This window comes from Polypterus senegalus, chromosome 10 (genome assembly GCF_016835505.1).
Source record: "Polypterus senegalus isolate Bchr_013 chromosome 10, ASM1683550v1, whole genome shotgun sequence".
Taxonomy (NCBI): domain Eukaryota; kingdom Metazoa; phylum Chordata; class Cladistia; order Polypteriformes; family Polypteridae; genus Polypterus; species Polypterus senegalus.
Genome location: NC_053163.1, coordinates 160,485,346 through 160,507,882, shown reverse-complemented (window position 1 = coordinate 160,507,882; position 22,537 = coordinate 160,485,346). Strand labels below are relative to the sequence as shown.

The window sequence follows — 22,537 nt, the reverse complement described above, 5'->3', positions numbered from 1 at the left end:
GATTCATAACCCCCCCGTCTCAATCTGATCGCATATCGATGCTTGGATGGGATGCCTCACCTCTCAACTTAATGGGTTCTGCTAGCGTCTTGGTACACCGAGCACCTCCTGAGGTCTTGAGGAGTCCGTGCCTCAATGGGTCAGCCTGAGGGGAGCCTCGGGTGGTTTTGATGGTGTGGCTGATTGGTGCATACTGTAGATACACAGGTAGTACTGGGGTCTTGTACGGTGTCAGCCATTATGGACGTAGTGAGAAGTTAAGCAGTAGGACCCCCTGTCTAGTCCATCTCGCCTGAAGAAGGGGCCTGAGTTCCTTGGCAGTTTGCATATTGTAACCTCTCTACTTGGCCAATAAAAGGGGTCATCTTGCTTACAGATAGAAATGCCTGCAGTTAACGTAAACTGCATATTGTTAATTCTTCTTTTATTGTCAGCGCCTAGCGTGGTTTGATATGTGTAAATTATCTATTCTCTCCAATTGCATGTCCCCCTCATTTTTATTTGTGCAATTGACGCTATGCTTGAAAATGCTGCTGTTACTAGAGCTGCCAGTCAGTGCCACAGATTGCCCTTTTGTCCCTTTTATTTTTATTTCCTTTTCCTCCATGATGTCATAGTTGGTTGGTAGCTGAGAGAGTTAAGTCTGAGGAAGCGGACCCGTGTGCCATGTGTTTAGCTGATCTAAAAATAATCTGAGTGAGCCTGCTGCCATTGGCAGGTGTGGCCGTCACATGACTACCCAGGGGAGTCCTTGTCCAGATTTGGCCAAATCATCAACTTTAAATGGAGGGTGGGAAAGCAGGACTGATACAGCAGGTGGGTGGGCTTTAAAAACATTTTTAATGACAAGACATTCATGGAACAGGCGGTTCTTTCTTTCTAAATCAGTTTGGACTTTTATTTCGCCGGTCAAAGAGTTTGCTTTCTGTTTGTTACTTCGTAAAATCGCGTGGCTTTTTACCCAGGATGTCAGAGTGGAGTGGTGTAAGCATGAACATCTATTGCATCATGCCAGACCATAACCTTTTTGATGTTTATCTACTCTGTTCAAAGTCCATACCTGCTAGCATGCTGAACGTCTTCATGTAAGTAGCAGCAGTAAACCCCTTTGGCCTCAAGTGAGCTCCTTCCCAGTTAGCCCACGCCAGCTCTGGGCCTTCACTGCCTGTCTACCGGCCTAATCTGAGGAGACGGGGCATCCTGTCCTCGCCCTACAAATGACGCCTTTACCAAGTCTTTGACTTTATCCTATTCGTGTGTGGTACTGTAGGCACAAGCAGAGAACCTTCGACACGTAAATTACTGAGTTACATGGCCGATTAGCTCGAGACCTGCAAAACTTCACACCTAGCCAACTTTACTGGGCTGCACTCTAGTAGAGAACTGGCAGACCTGGCCCAGGTGTGCACCCCTAAGGTCACGTGCGAGAAGTGCTTTAGTGTGAACCAGTGTATCGGAGGCACACATACCTAAATATACTTTTATTTAACTCTGCTTTCCTTAGCTGTACCAGAGAAGTGTGTGATGTAGTGAGGACTCGGGTTAAAAGCAGTGCTGGGGTAACAGATGAGATCCCAGTTAGAGGAGGTCTGCACCAGGGATCTTCTTGAAGACCTTATCTGTTTGGTCTTGTTATGGGTGTATTGACTGAATGGAGTAAAAGACCCATAACCCCTGGTGCTGAGGACATTGTGTTGTGTAGCACCAGAAAAGAGGAAGAATGGAGAAGGGCTTTGGATGATAAATAGGAAGAAGAAGGCAGAATATCTGAGGTTTAATGAAGATCAGGATTCAAAAGTTAGCCTGCAGGAAGAAAAGCCACTGAAAAAAGTGGATACCATTAAATATCTAGGATCAGTGGTAGCCCAAGATGGAGAGTTAGTGTGGATGGAACCATTTGAAGATGGCCATCAGGAATGTTGTGTGATCAAAGAATTAAGGCGATGGTTAAAGAGAGGCTTTTAAGACAATGGCAAGACCAACAATGATGTATGGAGTTGAGACGTAGGCAGTAATGGGAGGGAGTGCAGGCGAAGAAGTTGGCTGTGGCCGACATAAGAATGGATGTGTGAGAGGAGAGGCTGGGAGTGTGCGCCGATTACAACACACTGCTGCACCCACCACACTGCGAGCCACCCGCATTGAGATCCAAGGGCAGCCTGCAATGGGTGACAACAACGGCATCGATTTCTAGAGCAGGTTTTCATACAATTGATGTTCCCCAAAGTGCTTTACAAGAGGAAGAAAGAAATAAAATAAAATATGAAAATTGGGCAATACTAATTAACAAAGAATAAAACCAAGATCCGATGGCCAAGAGGACAAACTCCAGAGGGCTGTAGAGAAAAATAAAATCTGCAGGGGCTCCACGGCCATGAGACCACTCAGCCCCCACTAGGCATTCTACCTAATCTATATGGGAACAATAGCGCTATATAGTGCCCCACCTGGCACAGATTCAAACAGAGGCACATATAGAACAACACAAATGTTTATTATCTTCAGCTGGAGGGCACGACTTCCCCATGAACCCTCCAGCCATACCACAGCCCCAAAGCACTTCAAATAAAGCACAAAACACACAAAGTAACACAACCTTCTGGCCAGAGTTGGGAGGAGTGGTGGCAGCTGGCCCCTTTTATAGCCCACCCTGAAGCGTTCCAATTGCACTTCTAGGTAGGGCTGAAGAGTTGTCCAGCTGGGCTGTGGAATCCATGCAGCACCCCCTGGCGGCCCCCCCAGCTCCCAACCGGGCTGTTGAGGACTCCATCTCCCGTAGAGCCCTGCAGGAGGTTAAGGCATCACCGTCGGCCAGGGAGGCTGCCACCAAGCATACCGGGGTAGGTGTTGAGTTGCCCGTGGTTGCTCCCCCTGAATATATGCAACAGGGGCATCCCGGCCGAGCATGGGACCCGCTGTCCGCCTATATATATATATATATATATATATATATATATATATATATATATATAACTGCTCAAAAAATTAAAGGAACACTTTGAAAACACATCAGATCTCAATGGGAAAAAGAAATCCTCCTGGATATCTATACTGATATAGACTGGGTAATGTGTTAGGAGCGAAAGGATGCCACATCGTTTGATGGAAATGAAAATGATCAACCTACAGAGCCCTGAATTCAAAGACACCCCAAAAATCAGAGTGAAAAAATGATGTGGCAGGCTAGTCCATTTTGCCAAAATTTAATTTCAGCAACTCAAATTGTACGCAGCACTTTGTATGGCCCCTGTGTTCTTGTATACATGCCTGACAACATCGGTGCATGCTTCTAATGAGATGACAGATGGTGTTGTGGGGATCTCCTCCCAGATCTGGACCAGGGCATCACTGAGCTCCTGGACAGTCTGAGGTGCAACCTGGTGGCATTGGATGGACCAAAACATAATGTCCCAGAGGTGTTCTATTGGATTTAGGTCAGGAAAGTGTGGTGGCCAGTCAATGGTATCAATTCCTTCATCCTCCAGGAACTGCCTGCATACTCTCACCACATGAGGCCAGGAATTGTCGTGCACCAGGAGCCACTGTACCAGCATAGGGTCTGACAATGGGTCCAACATCCTGATACCTAATGGCAGCCAAGGTGCTTTTGTCAAGCCTGTAGCGGTCTGTGTGACCCTCCATGGATATGCCTCCCCAGACAATCATTAACCCACCACCAAACTGCTCATGCTGAATGATGTTACAGGCAGCATAATGTTCTCCATGGCTTCTCCAGACCCTTTCACTTCTGTCACGTGCTCAGGGTGAACCTGCTCTCATCTGTAAAAAGCACAGGGCACCAGTGGTGCATCTGCCAATTCTGGTATTCTATGGCGAATGCCAATCGAGCTGCATGCTGCTGGGCAGTGAGCTCAGGGCCCATTAGAGGACATGGGGCCCTTGGGTCACCCTCATGAAGTCTTTCTGGTTGTTTGGTCAGAGACATTCACACCAGTGGCCTGCTGGAGGTCATTTTGTAGGGCTCTGGCAGTGCTCATCCTGTTCCTCCTTGCCCAAAGGAGCAGATACTGGTCCTGCTGATGGGTTATGGACCTTCTATGGCCCTCTCCAGCTCTCCTAGAGTAACTGCTTGTCTCCTAGAATCTCCTCCATGCCCTTGAGACTGTGCAGGGAGACACAGCAAACCTTCTGGCAATGACACGTATTGATGTGCCTTCCTGGAGAAGTTGGACTACCTGTGCAACCTCTGTAGGGTCCAGGTATCGCCTCATGCTACCAGTAGTGACACTGACTGTAGCCAAATGCAAAACTAGTGAAGAAACAGTCAGAAAAGATGAGGAGGGAAAAATGTCAGTGGCCTCCACCTGTTAAACCATTCCTGTTTAGGGGTCATCTCATTGTTGCCCCTCTAGTGCATCTGTTGTTAATTTCATTAACACCACAGCAGCTGAAACTGATTAACAACCCCCTCTGCTACTTAACTGACCAGATTAATATCCCATCAGTTTCATTGACTTGATGCTATACTCTGATTAAAAAGTGTTCCTTTAATTCTTTTTAAAAAAAAATTTTTTTTTTTTTTACACAATGGCTGGGGTGCCAATCCTCCCACGAACACCCGGGTTTTCCCTGCCAGTTGGAGGGCTGTGTGCAGATTAACGTCACATACCCAGGGTGGAGCGATATGCAGGTTAAGGGTCTTGCTGCGGGGTACAGTCTCTTGATGGCGTTTTTTCGGGATTCGAACACAGATCTCTAGCCTCGGAGCCAGCACTATGAAAAACGGACAGAATAAGATATAAGAGATCAGAGGTACAACTAAAGTGGGAGAGCCATCTTAGAAAGTGCAGGAATGTAGGTTGAAGTGGTATGGGTGGGCATGTGACGAGGAGAGACAAGGTGGGCAAAAGAGTGATGGGAATGGAAGTCCAGGATAACAGAAAGGGAGAGAAGTCAAAGCCGAGGTGGATGGATGAAGGAAAAGGGTCTTGAGGTGCAGATGGTTGACTAAGCACATCAATTCCAGAGAGAAATGGAAGAAGAAGACTTCTTGCCTCAGCTGGTGTCCGTTTGTCTGTGTCATTCAGTCCGTCTACATGTCTGTGTGTATCTGAGTGTTGTGTGTAAGGCTTCACGTCCCAGTTACTTTGACTGATCCTCACTAACGTTGTTTGTCCTTTTACTAAGCATACATAACTTGATGAAGTACTAGCAGTTGTAACTGCCAAGCCCGAGGTGGGGGGCACCGGCTGAATTTCACAGCAGAATGTAGCCTGTGGTCTTCACCTGCACAACTGTGGAGTGTTTGCAAAATGTAGACAAGTTTAGCGTTGTGAGCGTGCATGCTGGGTAAACACACATAATTAGGATCTACCAGAATAAGAATCGCGGTCCGAGGACTGAGCCTGATGTATCACACGAGATAAAGGGCCCACCTTAGAGAATAAATGTTCATGTCGGGCAGCCGACGGCATTGTGAATATGTCCAAATGCAGGAAGTCCGACTTCAGAGTGTTGACGTTACCCTCTTCTGTAAATGGCAGCCTGTTACTTTCTAAGATGGGAGATCAGGCTGCCTGCTGCTCGTACCTCCCGAGTCCTGACCTTCGCCTTCTTACTTCCTGTGTTTGCTCTGCATGGGTGTCTTCACAGTTAAGTTGCTTGCAACCAAATGTTTTGATGTTTTGCAGAAAACCACAGACACAGATGTTCATGTCAGGTGTGCTCAACGGCTCGTCTAGACGTGGAGCTAAATAAGAGTGTGTGACTAAAATCATGCGGCGTTCCCAGCCATCTGTTGGTCTTGTAATGAATTTAATATGAGAGGCGGCTATGTAAATAAGGATTTGCTTTTAATTTATTTGAGTAAAATTCCCATGCCACTGCTATCCTAGTCCCACTTCTCACCTCAATGTTTCGTCTTTATCGAGTAAACTCTCTCATCATCAATTTGCATGTCCTATTTGTACAAATAAAGAGGAACGTACCGCAGGTGATGTTTCCATTTCTTCAAGTTCTGGAGCCACCAATAAAACCACAGATGGTGCACTTCATGGACAGGTGCTTCTGTCATTAGAAAGAAATAACACCACATGTGGCAAAGGGTCCAAGCTAAGGAACGCTGGTCTGCTGGGGTGCCATATGCAGTAAATAAGCGGCCCAGTGGCTTGAGCCGCATGCAGACGATGGTAGAGTTAGGCCGTGGGTAGAATTCTCTGCTTAATCAGTTGTCCGCTTACGTATTCGATTGAACCTTATTTGTCCCCAGGGGGTACATTTTTGGCTTTTTACAGAAGCTGATTAAATAAATAAACATACACACACACCAGAATGACTTGAAAGGATAAAAAATTTACAATGACGGAAAAGACTCCATGACTTGACAATCCCAGACCCAGTAAGGGGCTGCACAGACATATTGCTGTGCCCCAGTGGCGTTCTTCACACACTTCTGCTGAATAATTTGTTGGCTGAAAGTCCTCAGTGTTGGTGTGTCAGACAGAAGATGTGCAGCGTTGTTCATAATGGCACTCAGTGTAGTCTTCATTCTCCATCCATCCATTATCCAACCCACTATATCCTAACTACAGGGTCATGGGGGTCTGCTGGAGCCAATCCCAGCCAACACTGGGCGCAAGGTAGGAAACAAACCATGGGCAGGGCGCCAGGCCACCGCAGGTCTTCATTCTCTCCTTCATTATATCCTCCAGGGGGTCTGGAGTGTGTCCTATAGCTAAGCCTCCCCTTTTAATCATCTTGTTAAATTTGGTGGGCCTCTCTTGAAATGATGTTACCCACCCAGCACACTACAATGTAGAAAATCACAGTGGCCATCACAGAGCTATAGAAGATCTATGGACATGGGATGAGGAGAGACAATGAACATGTGGGCAAAAGGGTGATGGGAATGGAAGTATTGGGAAAAAGAGGAAGGGGTGGAGGTGGATGGGTAAAGTAAAAGACCATCTGAGGGCTTGACTGGTGAGGAGGTGCAGGACGGAGCTGTTTGAAGGGGGTTGATCAAGCACATCGATCCCACATAGAAATGGGAAAAGTTGAAGAGGATGATTTTGTTCATACAGAATTTGTTCAAAACTACAGGTCAGGTTGGGTTGGGAAGCTTAAACTGGTAGAGCCTGTTGCTGCACCCAAACACAATGAAACAACTTGGGTTTCCGGTTAGCAACCCCCAACCCCACCGGGTAGACATGCGGCCCACTCCCACCCTCCTTAAATGGCCGTCTGTCTACCACAGCCAGGTGTTACGTGTGTGTCCCCTTGGCCATGTCTAGCCGAACAGGTCCTTAACAGCCGGATCATCCTTAGAGAATCGTGTCACATGAGTGTAGTGGCGTAACTGACGCTCCCTCACAATGCAGGTCATGTGCCTCATTCGGGACTCTGAGCAACACAAAGTCAGACCGACGGGACCCAGGGATTCTCCGAAGAGACACCGTACCGTTTCAGGTCACTCAACCATATAGCAGAACAGGGAGCTCCAGGACTCTAAAGACTTGGACCTTTGTCCTTTTGCAGATATCGGGAGCGCCACACACCCCTTCCCAGTGACCTCAAGACCTCCCCCATGCTCACCCAATCCGTCTACTGACTTGATAAGGAAGAGTCATCAGAGACATTTACACCTCAAATTAAAACGTGTCTTCTAATGTACAGCCACAGGCCTCAAAGCACTGACAACTTGAAACTGGCTTACTGGGAGTCGGCACAGGGTGCAAGGCAGGAACAAACCCCGGGCAGGGCACCAGCCCACTGCAGGGCACACACTAGGGACAATTTAGGATCGCCAGTGTACCTAACCTACATGTCTTTGGACTGTGGGAGGAAACGCTACAGCACTACATTTTTTTTTAAAAGTCTTGCTTCGTGAAAAGATTTTGCTGATTGTGACAGATACCTACTGGGTATGCACAAGTATAGTTTTGATAGATAGATACTTTATTAATCCCAAGGGGACACTCCCATACTCCAGCAGCAGCATACTGATAAAAACAATATTAAATATCAGAGTGATAACAATGCAGGTATAACAGACAATAACTAATAATATAATGTTAACGTTTACCCACCGGGTGGCATTGAAGAGTCTCATAGTGTGGGGTCTCCTCCGTCTGTCAGTGGAGCAGGATGGTGACAGCAGTCTGTCGCTGAAGCTGCTCCTCTGTCTGGAGATGATCCTGTTCAGTGGATTCAGTGGATTCTTCATGATGGACAGGAGTTTGCTCAGCGCCCGTCGCTCTGCCGTGCATGTCAAACTGTCCAGCTCCGTGCCTACAATAGAGCCTGCCTTCCTCACCAGTTTGTCCCTCTTCTTTATGCTGCCTGCCCAGCACACCACCGTGTAGAAGAGGGCGCTCGCCACCACCGTCTGATAGTACATCTGCAGCATCTTATTGGAGATGTTGAAGGACGCCAGCCTTCTAAGGAAGTATAGTCGGCTCTGACCTTTCTTACACAGATCATCAGTATTGGCAGTCCAGTCCAATTTATCATCCAGCTGCACTCCCAGGTATTTATAGGTCTGCACCCTCTGCATAGTCACCTCTGATGATCACCTGGTCCATGAGGGGCCTGGGCCTCCTAAAATCCACCACCAGCTCCTTGGTCTTGCTGGTGTTCAGGTGTAAGTGGTTTGAGTCGCACCATTTAACAAAGTCCTTGATTAGGTTCCTGTACTCCTCCTCCTGCCCACTCCTGATGCAGCCCACCATAGCAGTGTCGTCAGTGAACTTTTGCACGTGGCAGGACTCCGAGTTGTATTGGAAGTCTGATGTATGTTGGCTGAACAGGACCAGAGAAAGTCCAGTCCCCTGCGCTCCTGTGCTGCTGACCACAATGTCAGACCTGCAGTTCCTGAGACGCACATACTGAGGTCTGTCTGTAAGATAGTCCACTGATGTCACCAGGTGTGAAGCTCTGTCAGCTTGTCCCTAAGGAGCAGAGGTTGGATGGTGTTGAAGGCGCTAGAGAAGTCCAGAAACAGAATTCTTACTGCACCACTGCCTCTGTCCAAGTGGGAGAGGGATCGCTGTAGCCTATTTGATGATTATTCACAATGGGGATGGCGTGTTTTTGATAACATGCTGTATAAAATTGCGGTTGCATTTTCATCCCATCAGACCATAGAACCTTGTGACTGACTTCAGAGTCTCCCATGTGCCATCTGTGGAGTGGTCCTGTTTGCTTTTTTCCTCTTTGCGGTTCTCCCATGAAGCTGTGATGGGTGAAGCACTTGGGCACAGTTGTCATCTGCACAGTTAGCCGCCATAGCTTGTGACTACAGTACTTCAGAGTTCTCAGAGGCCCCTTGGTGGCCCCCTTCACTTGTGCTCTTCAGGTTTTGTGGACGTCCGACTCTAGCAGACTTCCAGCTGTGCCGTCCTCGTTCTTCACGATGGACGGAACTGGATGTTCAGTGACGTGGAGATTTTCTTGCCTCCATCCCCTGACTTGTCTGTGGTCTTCCGTCAGCATTTTGTAGGTTAGGCCACCATACTGAGTCATCTCAAGCTGGACCTTCAGATTGTTGTTGCGTGATAGTAATTATTAATATAAAAGTACACATTTGACAAAATTTTAAAATGGCGTTGTACCTGTAATATGAAAAGTTGCTCATGTTACTGTGTGAAATTGTGACTGAAATTGCTTTATGCTGTCACTGTTGGAAAGCAGGCTCCATATCTTAAAAAAAAATAAATAAATTAGACACAGACCAGAAATGCTGACTCGAGAGCCAGAGAGTCTCAGCCGGTGTGTGGGGGGCACAGGTCAGGTGGGAGACCTCCCTGGAAGGGTTTGCTAGGCTCTTGGCTAAAGTGAGGTTGGATCCAGTTGTCATTGCTCATGTTGATATGTAAGTTGACAACATGACAAGCTGATTGAGACCGAGATCGTGTTTCAGAGTCATGGCGCGGGGGGCGTTCAGGCGGGCGCATGAGTTTTTATGTGACAGATGGTTGATCCTTACAACTTTAGATATATTGGTAAATCAAATGTACCACTGTTCTGTTACTACAGTTGGTGTTCAGCTTTGTCAATACTGGATCATTAAACAAACATTTGAAAATATTACTGTGAGCGCGCAGTTTCTAAGTATAAACTAGTGTTCAAATTTCACACAAACACAGATGCTATCACATTTGAGAAGTTGTGTCAGGTTTTAGTGAAAAATTGACTGTCCTGCCTTTTTTATTGAATAATAAGGATTTATATTGGGGTACCCTCACCTCGGGTGCAGATTGCTAGGAAATGGCCTCAGGGTGTAATATTTGTGGTGCACCATCTGTTGGAATGACAGAAGCAATACATTTCATTGCAACAAATGTTTGTGATGTGCCATCTGTTGGCAATGACAAATGCATTTTATTGCTAAGAATATTTGTGATGTGCCATCTGTTGGAATGACTAATGCAATTCACTTTATCATGAAAATTGTTTGTATTGCATCATCTGTTGGAATGATAAATGCAATGAATTTTATTACTAAATGTTTGTGGTGAGCCTTCTGTTGAAATGAAAAACTGAAATGCATTTTATTACTAGAAATGTTTGATGTGCTGTCTTTTGGAACAACAGAGACATTGCAACTGGATGGACGCACAGACACGTATGCGTTTACTAAATTGGATAAAATGAGAAACCTCTGCGGGTTGGAATTCTCCTCTCTAGGCGCTGTATACAGTATGTGCTGCTGTTCCTTTTGTGCTGCTAGAGATGTCCATGACCTCTTGAGTTCATTTGTGCTTTTCCTTTTATTTTTAGGTTTCCTCCAAAGGGGATTCCTTTCCTGGATTGCTGCCTTACTGCTTGCAGTGATCAACAGTCGTATACAATGAAAGCGCTCTGCCATACCAAAGACTGACTGGGGGGGATGGAGGCAATGATGGGAGCAGCGAGGAGCTGCCAGGAGGTCCTTTGGTTGCAGTAGTTGCCAGTGGAAGGGAAAGGATGGTGCCCTGAGCAACTGGAGGCATACAAATCATTTTAAGGAAGATTCAGGGGCAAGAAGACGACGACCTTCCTCACGTCACCTCTGCTGTTCACAACCGACTGGTGGCGTGTTTTTTTTTTTCCCCTTTTTTTGATTTCTTTCTTTTTTCCCTTCAACACACTCACTCTCTCCTTCCCCTCACTTTCAGTGGATTTGTAATTTGCATGGCAGTGGTGTAATCGTGGAGAGGCCAGGGTATCACAAGCTTATGGATTTTGATAAGAAAGGGGGGAAGGGGGACGTGGAAGAGAGTAAAAGAATGTCTAAGGTGCCTGGCGGAAGAACTGGACATGCAGGCCGCAGTTCCAACTCGGGAGTTCTTATGGTTGGACCCAACTTTCGGGTGGGCAAAAAAATTGGCTGCGGAAATTTTGGAGAGCTGCGTCTTGGGAAGAACCTGTACACCAACGAGTATGTGGCGATCAAGTTGGTAAGGCAAAGTTTCTTTTTCTTTACTTTCTTTACTTCGGACACATTTCAGATCCTGCCACTACATCTGTAGTGGGTTCAGGTCAGCCACTTCAAATCCTCCGAGCCATTCAGGTGTAGACCTGCTTTTATATTTTACCAGTAAACCCCGGAAATCCAAGAATGGCAATCACTTTCTGTTCCGTCCGATCTTTGGCGGGTGGGAGCACCCTGGGAAAGTTTTTTTTCATTTAATTAAATTAATATATTTGTACTAAAATGAACCAATTTATTAAAAGTAACATTGAAATTTAATTGTTATATCATTTAAGTCCAAAATGTCTTTGAATTGGTGCACTCATAAGTGTAAAAAAAAAAAAAAATATCGGAGTGCAAAGCTTTAAATGAAGTAAATTGGAAACAAAAAATTGATAAAATGGTTCATTCAACATAGTTAATCAAGCATTTCTTTATGAACAACATTTTTGGTAAGGATGGTTTCCTTTCCTTGAATCAGCTCTGCCTGGTAAGGAGTAGTTAAAACCTTCACTTTAACGTCACACGAACGCCGGAGAGGCAACATAAAGTCCAAATACAGGTAGGCTGGAGAGTCGGGTCCTGGAGAGCTACTGTGGCTGCAGGTTTTCATTCTAACCCTTTTCTTAATTAGTGACCAGATTTTGCTGATAATTAACTCTGCCTTCATTTTAATTGATGCACGACTTGAGACTCGGGCTTCTTAATTGTTCCTTTTTTCCTTAATTAGCAACCAAACAATATTAAGACACAACAACAACAGCTCAAAGTGCTTTACATAATGAAGACAACATTAGTTAACAGAAAAGGAGTAAGGTCTGATGGCCAGGGTGGACAGAAAAAACAGAAAACAAACTCCAGACGGCTGGAGAAAAAAAATTAAAATCTGCAGGGGTTCAAAGGCCACGGGACCACCAGCCCAGTCCACTCTGGGCATTCTACCTCACATAAATGAAACAGTCCTCTTTGTAGTTAGGGTTAGGGTCACGGAGTCACTTGATGTTGATGGTCATACAGACTTCTGGCTTTTAATCCATCCATCCATCATTGTTGGAACATCACGGTGCTTTAAGTAGATGGTGGTGGCGCAAGACACAAAATGAACCAACACATAAACAACAACCTGTGTCCATCACACAATAACTGAAAATAAAGAAAGGTGAAGGCCTCAGTAGTGTTGATCTGCTCAGGTCCACAAAACATTTTGACAGCCATCGCTCTTAAAAAAGAAAATCAACTGTTTTGGAAATGTCTGCCATGGCAGAATGAGCACCATGGAATTAAACAACGGGTTTAATTAGCAACGAGAATTGGCTTCAAATTAAGAAACTGAATGAAGTGAAGCTGGTTGGAGTTTGTGGCCCCAACTTAGTCGCTCATCTGTTGGCTCACTTCACATCAAATTTATGTTTAGGTGTCATTTAAGCAAAAAAAAAAAAATCAATTCAGTGGTCAGAGTCTCAAAAAAAGTCAATTAAAATAAAGGGAAATAGTTAATTAGCAGCAAAACTGGTCACTAATTAAGAAAAGAGTTAGAATGAAAACCTGCAGCCACAGTAGCTCTCCAGGACTGGAGTTGGAGACCCCTGCCCTACAGGTTGTGTTGTGGTGTTTGGGTGCCACCTACTGACTCTTGGACACTGCTGGGTTTGACTCTGGGGCACTGAGGCGCTGTGTGCGTGCGCTTTCGGCGCCACCTACTTCCCTGATGGTGACGGTGACGGTGGCGGATTTGTATGCTGAAGTGACCGTGGCGGCGGATCCCGGCTTGGAGATCTACATTACTAAACGAAGGTTGTATATGCGGTGGTGTGCGCGTTCGGGCGGCTGTTGTATTGTGCACGGCTTGCTTCTGGCGTCTGGCATCTGTGCATATATACAACCTTTGTTCGGTAATATAGATGGACTTGTCCTGCAACACAGCCCAGTGACACTTCAGCTTCAGGTCACGGACAGATGGCTGGACCTGCTCCTTATGAATATTCTGGTCAAGTGAGAAGTTCACGGCTCCTTCATAGCAGTAGAGTGTTGTACCGTGTTAGCCATAGATTGATACAGGAGAGAGTCGGGTGAAATGACTCCTTTTTATTGGCTAACTAAATGGATTACAATTGCAAGCTTTCAAGGCAGCTAAGGCCCCTTCATCAGGCGAGGTGTAACAGAGAAACTGAAAAATACTCTCGCTTATATTGGGACAGCAAAGTGATTGTTTTCTTTCATCTTAACAACCTTTTTGTTCAAATGTTAGCAAAATGAATACACCCGAGATGAATTAAGAAGAGATCAATGAACTAATAAAATGTAGAGATAAGATAACCATCACTAGAGAAAGTCCTGTAAAGTTGTTTTCAAGTTCATTGTCTGTAAGATCGGCCTCTGATGTGGTCAGCTGGTCAAATCAGTCTGTTAGTCCACATATCTGGTCATAAAACTCTTGTCTATGTTCAGACCATTTTGTAGAAGTTTGTCTTCCCATTCTCTCCGCTCCTGTTGGGTCTTGAAATTCCCCATAAGCACAGTGACCCTCAGATCCTTTATGCTGTGGCCATTACTGTTCAAGTGTGCTGCCACTGGAAGATCAACACTGTTCTGATTGATATGAAGTCTGTGTGAGTTCATTCGCTGGCGCAGTGTCTGACCAGTTTCCCCGACATACAGTCTAGTGTTGGGACACCTTATGCACCTGATCAGGTAGACCACATTAGCAGATTTGCATGTGAATGGACCCTTTATCTTATGCTCCTGCTGGCAATGTGGTATAACTGCCTGATTTGTCGTGTAGATGTGTGCGCAGGTGCCACACCTGTTCTGTAGGTAGCGAGATGTGCCACTTGCTGCCGAGCCATACATTGAGTTTCGGACAATCAGTTGTTTGAGGTTTGGTGGTTGTCTGTATGCAAGAAGGGGAGGTTCTGGGAAGATATCCTTCAGTTTAATGTCTTTCTATACCATGGGTTGAAGCTCTTTCATAATTCTGCGAAGTGTTTCCAGATGTGGATGATACATTTTTCAGTTTCTCTGTTACACCTCGCCTGATGAAGGGTCCTTGGCTGCCTCGAAAGCTTGCAATTGTGATCTATTTAGTAAGCCAATAAAAGGAGTCATTTCACCCTACTTTCTCCTGTAACAGTTCCTTCAGTAATGGCGAGTCTTCAGCGCCCCTCTACACTATCACACTAGCACCTCCATATGTTGTTGTCGGTCTGATGTTCTTGGTTTTGAACTCCAGATATTCTGAGACCTGGGTTGCCCAAAGACTTCTACATCTGACTCGTCTGTCATTATTACAGAAAGCGTATCATCCGGATGTTTCATTCCAATTGCATGGCAGGCACTTGTGTTACTGTCCGATGGTGATGATGTCAACCTAGCGCCTCTCCCATGAGCCTCTTTATATTGTGAGGTAACAAGCACTGAGTTTAGCGGAGGCGAGAGAGGCCTGTGGTTCTTTGGATGTTCTTCTGGGAGCCTCTTTAACTTGAGTGAGTTGTTGCAGTGTCCTTGGGGAAGTTTTGGCAGGCTGTGATTTCCTGGGAAGATTCCCCTCTGTTCCAGATGTTTCTCCATTTGGTTGTAATGGGGGTGTGGTGGAGCCCCCAGAGCTATAGAAGTGAATTTGTAGCCCTTTGCTGATTAGGAAGCTTCTTCAACTTTTTTCCATGTCTCTTCTAGAATTTTGTTTGGACTTACAGGTACATCTCAATAAATTAGAGTTTCATCGAAAGTTAATTTATTTCAGTAATTCAATTCAAAAAGTGAAACTCGCTTGTTATGTAGATTCATTACACACAGAGTGATATATTTCAAGCGTTTATTTGTATATTTTGTCTTTTTTTCTCTTCATCATGTAAAGCACTTTGAGCTCCATTTGTATGAAAATGTGTGACAGAAATAAATGTTGTTGTTGTTGTTTCTTTTGGGTGGCACAGTGGGTAGCGCTGCTGCCTCGCAGTTAGGAGACCCTTAAGGGTTCGCTTCCCAGGTCCTCCCTGCCTGTGTGGAGTTTGCATGTTCTCCCCGTGTCTGCGTGGGTTTCCTCCCACAGTCCAAAGATATGCAGGTGAGGTGGATTGGCGATTCTAAATTGTCCCTAATATGTGCTTGGTGTGTGTGTGTGTGTCCTGCGGTGGGCTGGCACCCTGCCCGGGGTTTGTTCCTGCCTTGAGCCCTGTGTTGGCCAGGATTGGCTCCAGCAGACCCCCGTGACCCTGTAGTTAGGATATAGTGGGTTGGATACTGGATGGATGTTATTTCTTTTCATTTTGCTGATTTTGATGATATTCTAATTTATTACGATGCACTTGTATCAAATTCGATTTTTGTTTTCATCATATCTAGACCACATTATACTGAAATGTTTAATTACAGAAGCACAAAATAAATTTCAATATTTTAATTAATAAACACCCCTCAATCACACTGGAGGTCCACACTGGCATTTGATAATAAGAGAGCTGTGGTCAGTAAGAGCCTTGCAGGTGACAGTAACGTGTGGTCAGACCTGCCCAGTTGTGCCCCAAGTTTACATTTAAAGCCGTTAATCTTTGGACCGATCAGGTCCAGGTTGTTGTGGGCACAAATGGAACATGCTGATGGATGTTTGTCCCTTCCCAAGTACCCTTTTTGAAGTCACCAAGCCACGTCAAATCACAGAGCAGGGGACAGCGCATGCTGAGGTGTGCAGAAGTTTCTGCAGAGTCGATCGCTACAGACCACCAAAGGCTCAAGAACAGTGCAGTGCAGAGGGGGAGAGAGAGAGAGCTTCATGGAAACCAAGCCTGACATCACCAAGTGCAATGCAAGGCGTCAGATACAGTGGTGTAAAGCCCTCGAGAGCAGTGCAGACGTGTCCTCTGGAGTGACGAATCACGCAATCCGGTGGACGAGTCTGGCCAGGAGAACAGGACTCGCCTGACTGCATTGTGCCGAGTGTAAAGTTTGGTGGAGGGGGGATTATGGGGTGTGGTTGACCTTAGCCCCTTAGTTCCAGTGAAAGGAACTCTTAATGCTTCAGCATAAAAAGCCATTTTGGAGAATTTCATGCTCCCTCACAACTTTGTGGGAACAGTTTGGGGATGGCAACATGGCTGAGCACTCACCAGTGCACAAAACAAGGTCTATACAGAAATGGAGGCGCAAGTTTGGTGTGGCTGCACAGAGCCCTGACCTCAACCTGACAGGACACCTTTGGGATGAATTTGAGCAGAGACTGCGAGCGAGTGAGCCGGGCCATCTCGTCCAGCATCAGCGCCTGACCTCACAAATGCTCTCCTGGTCACAAATTCCCATCAACACACTCCTACACAGCAGAAGAGGTGAAGCTGTTAGAGCTGCTAAGGGTGGGCCGACTCCATATTAAAGCCTAAGTATTAAGAATGGGATGTCATTAAAAGTCACGTGTGTGTAAAGGAGTGTCTATTGAAACCGCGAGATCAGGTGATGCAGTGGCCAGTGTTTTTCATCAGCAGCACAGGTCGAAGATGTTTGAAGGAGAAGATTGTGCTTTAACTTCACAGCACATAAAGGACCAGACAGGTTTGTAAAACACAGAAACGTTATTACAGGCTTCATCGCTTGTTTTTAATGCTCGGTGACTGATGATGATGATGATGCTTTCTCTCTTGAACATTGTCATAGCATTTTGCCAATGGAGAACTCTAGAAGACTACTTGTACATGTAAAGGAAAAGTTTTTAAGGATCCAGGCCTCCTCTTCCTCCTGCCTTAAGCGGGTTACTCCCCTAATCCCAGTTCTGTGTGTTTTATATAAAGTTAGTTCATATAAGGTGAGGCTTAGATTAACAGGATTGGCTGAGATCAGTCAGTGGAGTCAAGTTGTCAATGATCTGTGGTCAGCTGTTTGCGGCGGTGACTAAGGGGGCAATACAAAGGCCGGATAACTTTATGACTTTTGTCTAAAATGATCTTTTCATCTGAAGATCTGAAGCCATCCATTGTGCCAAATATACAGAAACAGAGAATGTTAGAAAAGTGGCGAGCAGTTTTTTTTCACAGGTTCCTTCTTTATTTAAAACTAATGGACAAAATTATGAATTCAATACAAATAACAAAGGTGAAGAAGGCTATGAGTTAGATAGATAGATACTTTATTAAGGGGAAATTCACATACTCCAGCAGCAGCGTACTAATAAAGAACAATATTAAATTAAAGAGTGATAACAATGCAGGTATAACAGACAATAACTTTGTATGATGTTAATGTTGGAATTGAAGAGTCGCATAGTGTGGGGTCTCCTCAGTCTGTCAGTGGAGCAGGATGGTGACAGCAGTCTGTCGCTGAAGCTGCTCCTCTGTCTGGAGATGATCCTGTTCAGTGGATGCAGTGGATTCTCCACGATTGACTGAGTCTGCTCAGCGCCTGTCGCTCTGCCACAGATGTCAAACTGTCCAGCTCCATGCCTACAATAGAGCCTGCCTTCCTCACCAGTTTGTCCAGACATGAGGCGTCCCTCTTCTTTATGCTGCCTCCCCAGCACACCACCGCGTAGAAGAGGACACTCGCCACAACCGTCTGGTAGAACATCTGCAGCATCTTATTGCAGATGTTGAAGTACGCCAGCCTTCTAATGAAGTATAGTCGTCTCTGTCCTCTCTTGCACAGACCATCAGTATTGGTAGTCCAGTCCAGGTTATCATCCAGCTGCACTCCCAGTTATTTATAGGTCTGTACCCTCTGCACAGTCACCTCTGATGATCACGGGGTCCATGAGGGGCCTGGGCCTCCTAAAATACACCACCAGCTCCTTGGTTTTGCTGGTGTTCAGTTGAAGGTGGTTTGAGTCGCACCATTTAACAAGGCTCAAGTGTACCAGTTTGGCTTTGTTTAAACTGCGCACCAGAATAACACCTTGAGGTTCACGGCCCTTTTCTTATCACCGTTCACCGTTCTGAGTTTGTTATTCTCAACACCATTGAAGTCCTCACTAAGGTAGGCAAGGAGTTTGTGCTTTGAAGTGATTTCTGCCAATGTGTTGTGCTTCATGTGAAATGCATTGACCAGTAATGGCTGCTGTCACTGTGGCTGCTTGCTGAGCCACTGCAGTTCTTGACATTGTAAATGTTGGTGACAGTGGAATCCCAGGAGGGCGTTGTGACTCAGGGTCCACCTCGTGCTAAATGATCCTGTGATATGGCAAGTGAATGCCTTGGCATTTGCTGCCTGACTGATTGTTCTGTAAGAATTCCACCACCCACAGGTGTCACAGAAATTGTTTCACGCAGTGTTGGGTCTCCATCTTAATCTTTCAGAATAAAAGATTAACACACACAGTGACATTTTTGGCTTTGGTTTTTTTTTTTTTGGTCATGGAATTCGCCCAGAAGTCAATTTAAACTAACATTTAGAAGAAATGCGGTACTGAACAGTAGTCATCTACAGCAATCAGAGCAAAGGTAAAATAGATAATCGTGGAAGTCTGAATCAATAACTAACTTTACTGCCAAATATGTAATATAAAGCAGAATTACCGTAAATACTCACGGATAAGTTGGGGTTTGATTTTACTGTATAATTTCTGGTATTTTATAATGTCGGTCGTATAAGTCGAATGCAGAAAACTCATGCTATTGGTCCAAGCGATTACGATATGCTAACACCGACTTGAGCGAGTAACCACCGAGCCTTTTGTTTCTATGTGGGTGCTGTAATGCACTGTATCAGCGTGCGCTCCTAACCCCTGTCTGTCGGTCTCTATCGTGCCTACGTGACCACACGGTAATACCCAAACTATTCTGAAGCGACGTTTGCACTGTTTTGTGTATCTCTCACCCTCATACACCTTAATCATAAGAGCATCACTTATCGATCAGAAAAAAATGTGAAGCTGGTTTTAAATTAAACGTCGTCGAAGTAGCAAAGGAATTTGATAACTACACTGCTGCAACAAAATTTGTATTTGTAAAGAACCTTGGACAGCCATGGTGGAGTGGAGTGGAGTGGAGTGGGGTTGGGTTGTGCGTCCCCCATTCAAAGTGAGCCGACGTGCACGTTAACTAACTCAGAGGCCGGGTTGGCGGTCCCCTTTCAAAGTCCGTAGATGTGAATGTATATTACAGTGGAATACCCCGTGCCGGACCCCTTACGTTTAAAACTGACTGACGCTGTTAGTCCCTGAATTTCTGAGATCCAAGGAAACCACTTCCTGCTCTACTTCTCTCTCTCTCTCTCTCTCTCCTTCCATTTCTGCTTTTAATGAAGCAACACCTATGCTCACCGGCAGAGTCGGAGCACGACGGACTAAAAGTAAAAGGTCATTTTAATGTGTTGAAATTTCTGATTACACATCTACTAATTCAATTCAATTTTTCTTCTTGCCTTTTGATAAAAAAATATAGCCACTTTTTTTTTTTTTTTATTACTGGTATGTAAGTTTTGTCTTTTGTTTAGTGTTACTGAATGTTTGTAACTTCTTCTATACTAATAAAAGGCAAAGCCCTCACTGACTGTCTGAGTGACTGACTGAGTGACTCACTCACTCACTCATCACTAATTCTCCAACTTCCCGTGTAGGTAGAAGGCTGACATTTCGCAGGCTCATTCCTTACAGCTTTCTTACAAAAGTTAAGCAGGTTTCATTTCGAAATTCTACGTGTAACGGTCATAACGGTCGACAACGTCCACCATGTTGAACTTTCTTATTTATGGCCCCGTCTTCACGAAATTCGGTAGGTGGCTTCCCAGCGCTAACCGAAATTAATGTACATACTTATTTCGGTGGTATGACGCCACTGTCGGCTGCCATATTGAACTTTTCAACAGTCTTTGTTACTTATGGGCCCATCTTCAAGAAATTTGGTAAGGGGGTTCCCAACGCTAACTGAATCCTACTTACGTACATATATACGTCCATAGCCTGCAGCTCGGTCACCGTGTGAGGCGGCGTTGGGTCCCCCATACCAACGCCTCCCATGTTGTTGGCTGCCTGCCTATATAAGGCCGTCCGTCGCTCCGGTCTCTACATTCTCTTCCTTGCTTCGCCACGGGATTCACGTCTCCCTGCTGATAACTGCAGCCTTTTTATTTAATCCACGGCTTCTCCACTGTTTTATTGTTTGTTTATTACGATTATAGTTATTGTGTAGGTATTTTAGACTTACTTTACATTGTTCAGGTACCCATTTCCTTTATCATTCCAACTGTACCCCCATTAACATGTCTATCGAGGTGATCACCATCGATCAAAGAACTGTCACTTACTGAGTGGTTTCTATGCCCGGAGATGGCACCTGCCTTTTCCATTCTCTGTGTTACATATTGCACGGCCATATCAGGCTCACTCTTGATATCCATTGTGTCTTATGTATTGAATGACTGGCACAGGTTCAAGGTGTGGACTGATGACGTACAGGAGATAATTAGACTACACAGGAGCACTAGAACAGTGAAATGCTTAAGGCCTTCACCTATGGATCTGCATGTGAGTTGATGGCTGCCGCTGAATTGTTCGGTTGTCGCTTTCAAGTGTACTGAAATGGCCAAATATTTTACACCTTTCGACAACCGCCAATGCCTCTTAAACATCTTAGATACACAGGTGACGATTTCAGTAGTGGACACTTTGATGTTTATGAATGTTTCAACTCTCAAAAGCTGGATGTGAAGTTATCGATGAAACCGGTTGTGTGCTTACAGCGCTTGACAGATGCTGAATGTCACTTCAACACAAGTCCTACAAATACTGTCGTCATTGAAACAAACCATGAAACTCAAACCGATTATGACAGCAGCAATCCAAGCTGTGAGATTTGAGACAAGATTACTGTTCACATGGCCGACTGTACGTTACATGCTCAAGAGTAAGCTCAGCGCACAGCTTGGTCAAATTACAACCGGAGAGCCGAACTCACAATGTGGTATACAAAGAGATCCTTAAAAAATAATTATTGGTATATTTTCCCTCAGTTTAAAAAGGTTTAATTTTCTTCTTAATAAAAATTTTAAGGCAGTACTTCGCCGCTGCAAAGCGCGGGTATTTTGCTAGTAACTGAATAATCTAACAAAGCCGCAGCAGCTCTGCAGCCTTTAAACACCAAACCTTATTCTGAAGTGATCAGAACCACCACAGTTGATGTCAGGTGGTGTCTGATCTGAAAGGTGATTGGTTGAGCAAGTTGATCATTGTTACTATAAGGGACCGGTCAGGTATCCAGATCCGTTATTGCACTGATTTGATTTGAGTAATTGCACAAGATTTGTTTACATGTTATTTTCTCTTTGAAGTTGAGAGTTTCAATGCATGAATAGAGCTGGAGGTAATTATATTGAATTCATTGTCTTTCCAGGGTTTAACGGGATAAAAGATAACCATCTTGACAGAGTCCAACAACGTTTATTTCTAGAGCACATTTTCATACAAATGTTGCGCTCAAAGTGCTTTACAGGATGAAGAAAGAGGAAAAAATACAAAATAAATAAGAAAATAGAAGTAGGGAACACTAATTAACATAGAATATAAGTAACGTCCAATGGCCAGGGAGGAGAGAAAAAACAAAAACCCCAGATGGCTCAAGAAAAAATATAAAATCCGCAGGGGGTCCTAGGCCACAAGGCCACCCAGCCCCCCTAACATCAATGGTCTCAGTCAGTCCTCGTGGTTTTCAGGCTTCACATGGAAGAACTTGATGATGACGGTCATGTGGACTTCAATCCATCAATGAAAGGACGCAGGTCACCACCACAGAAAACCGGAAAAAGATCAGCAGAGAAAGTAGGGGTGAGTATGGATTACAGAGCCATCAGGAATGATATTGATAATTAAATGCATATACAGAGCATCAGGATTAAACTAAAATGAGAAAGCCATGTTAAAGTAATGAGTGTTCAGCAGTTTGTTTAAAGTGCTCCACCATATTATACAGTATACAGAGTATAATAATAATGAATCCTTTACATTTATATTACGCTTTTCTCACTCCTCAAAGCCCTTTACACAGTGAGTGGGGAGCCACCTGAACCACCACTAATATGTAGCATCCACCTGGATGATGGGGTGGAGTGGTGGCTCCGAGGTTAGGGATTTGCACTACCAGTTCAAATGCAGTAAACGCCATAAGTGACTCTACTTCATTGGGCCCTTGAGCAAGGCCTTTAACCTGCAACTGCTCC

At 45.0% G+C, this 22,537-nt stretch overlaps 1 protein-coding gene across 2 annotated transcripts in view; it reads left to right on the top strand.

The window, feature by feature from the left end:
* LOC120537890 (casein kinase I) overlaps window positions 1–22,537 on the top strand; it is a 169,115-nt gene that overhangs the window by 44,315 nt on the left and 102,263 nt on the right. For both annotated transcript variants that reach the window (XM_039767147.1, XM_039767148.1), the window contains exon 2: window positions 10,741–11,399. In XM_039767147.1, the coding sequence (XP_039623081.1) occupies window positions 11,178–11,399 (222 nt within the window). In that variant the 5' untranslated portion in view covers window positions 10,741–11,177. The remainder of the gene's footprint in view (window positions 1–10,740; window positions 11,400–22,537) is intronic.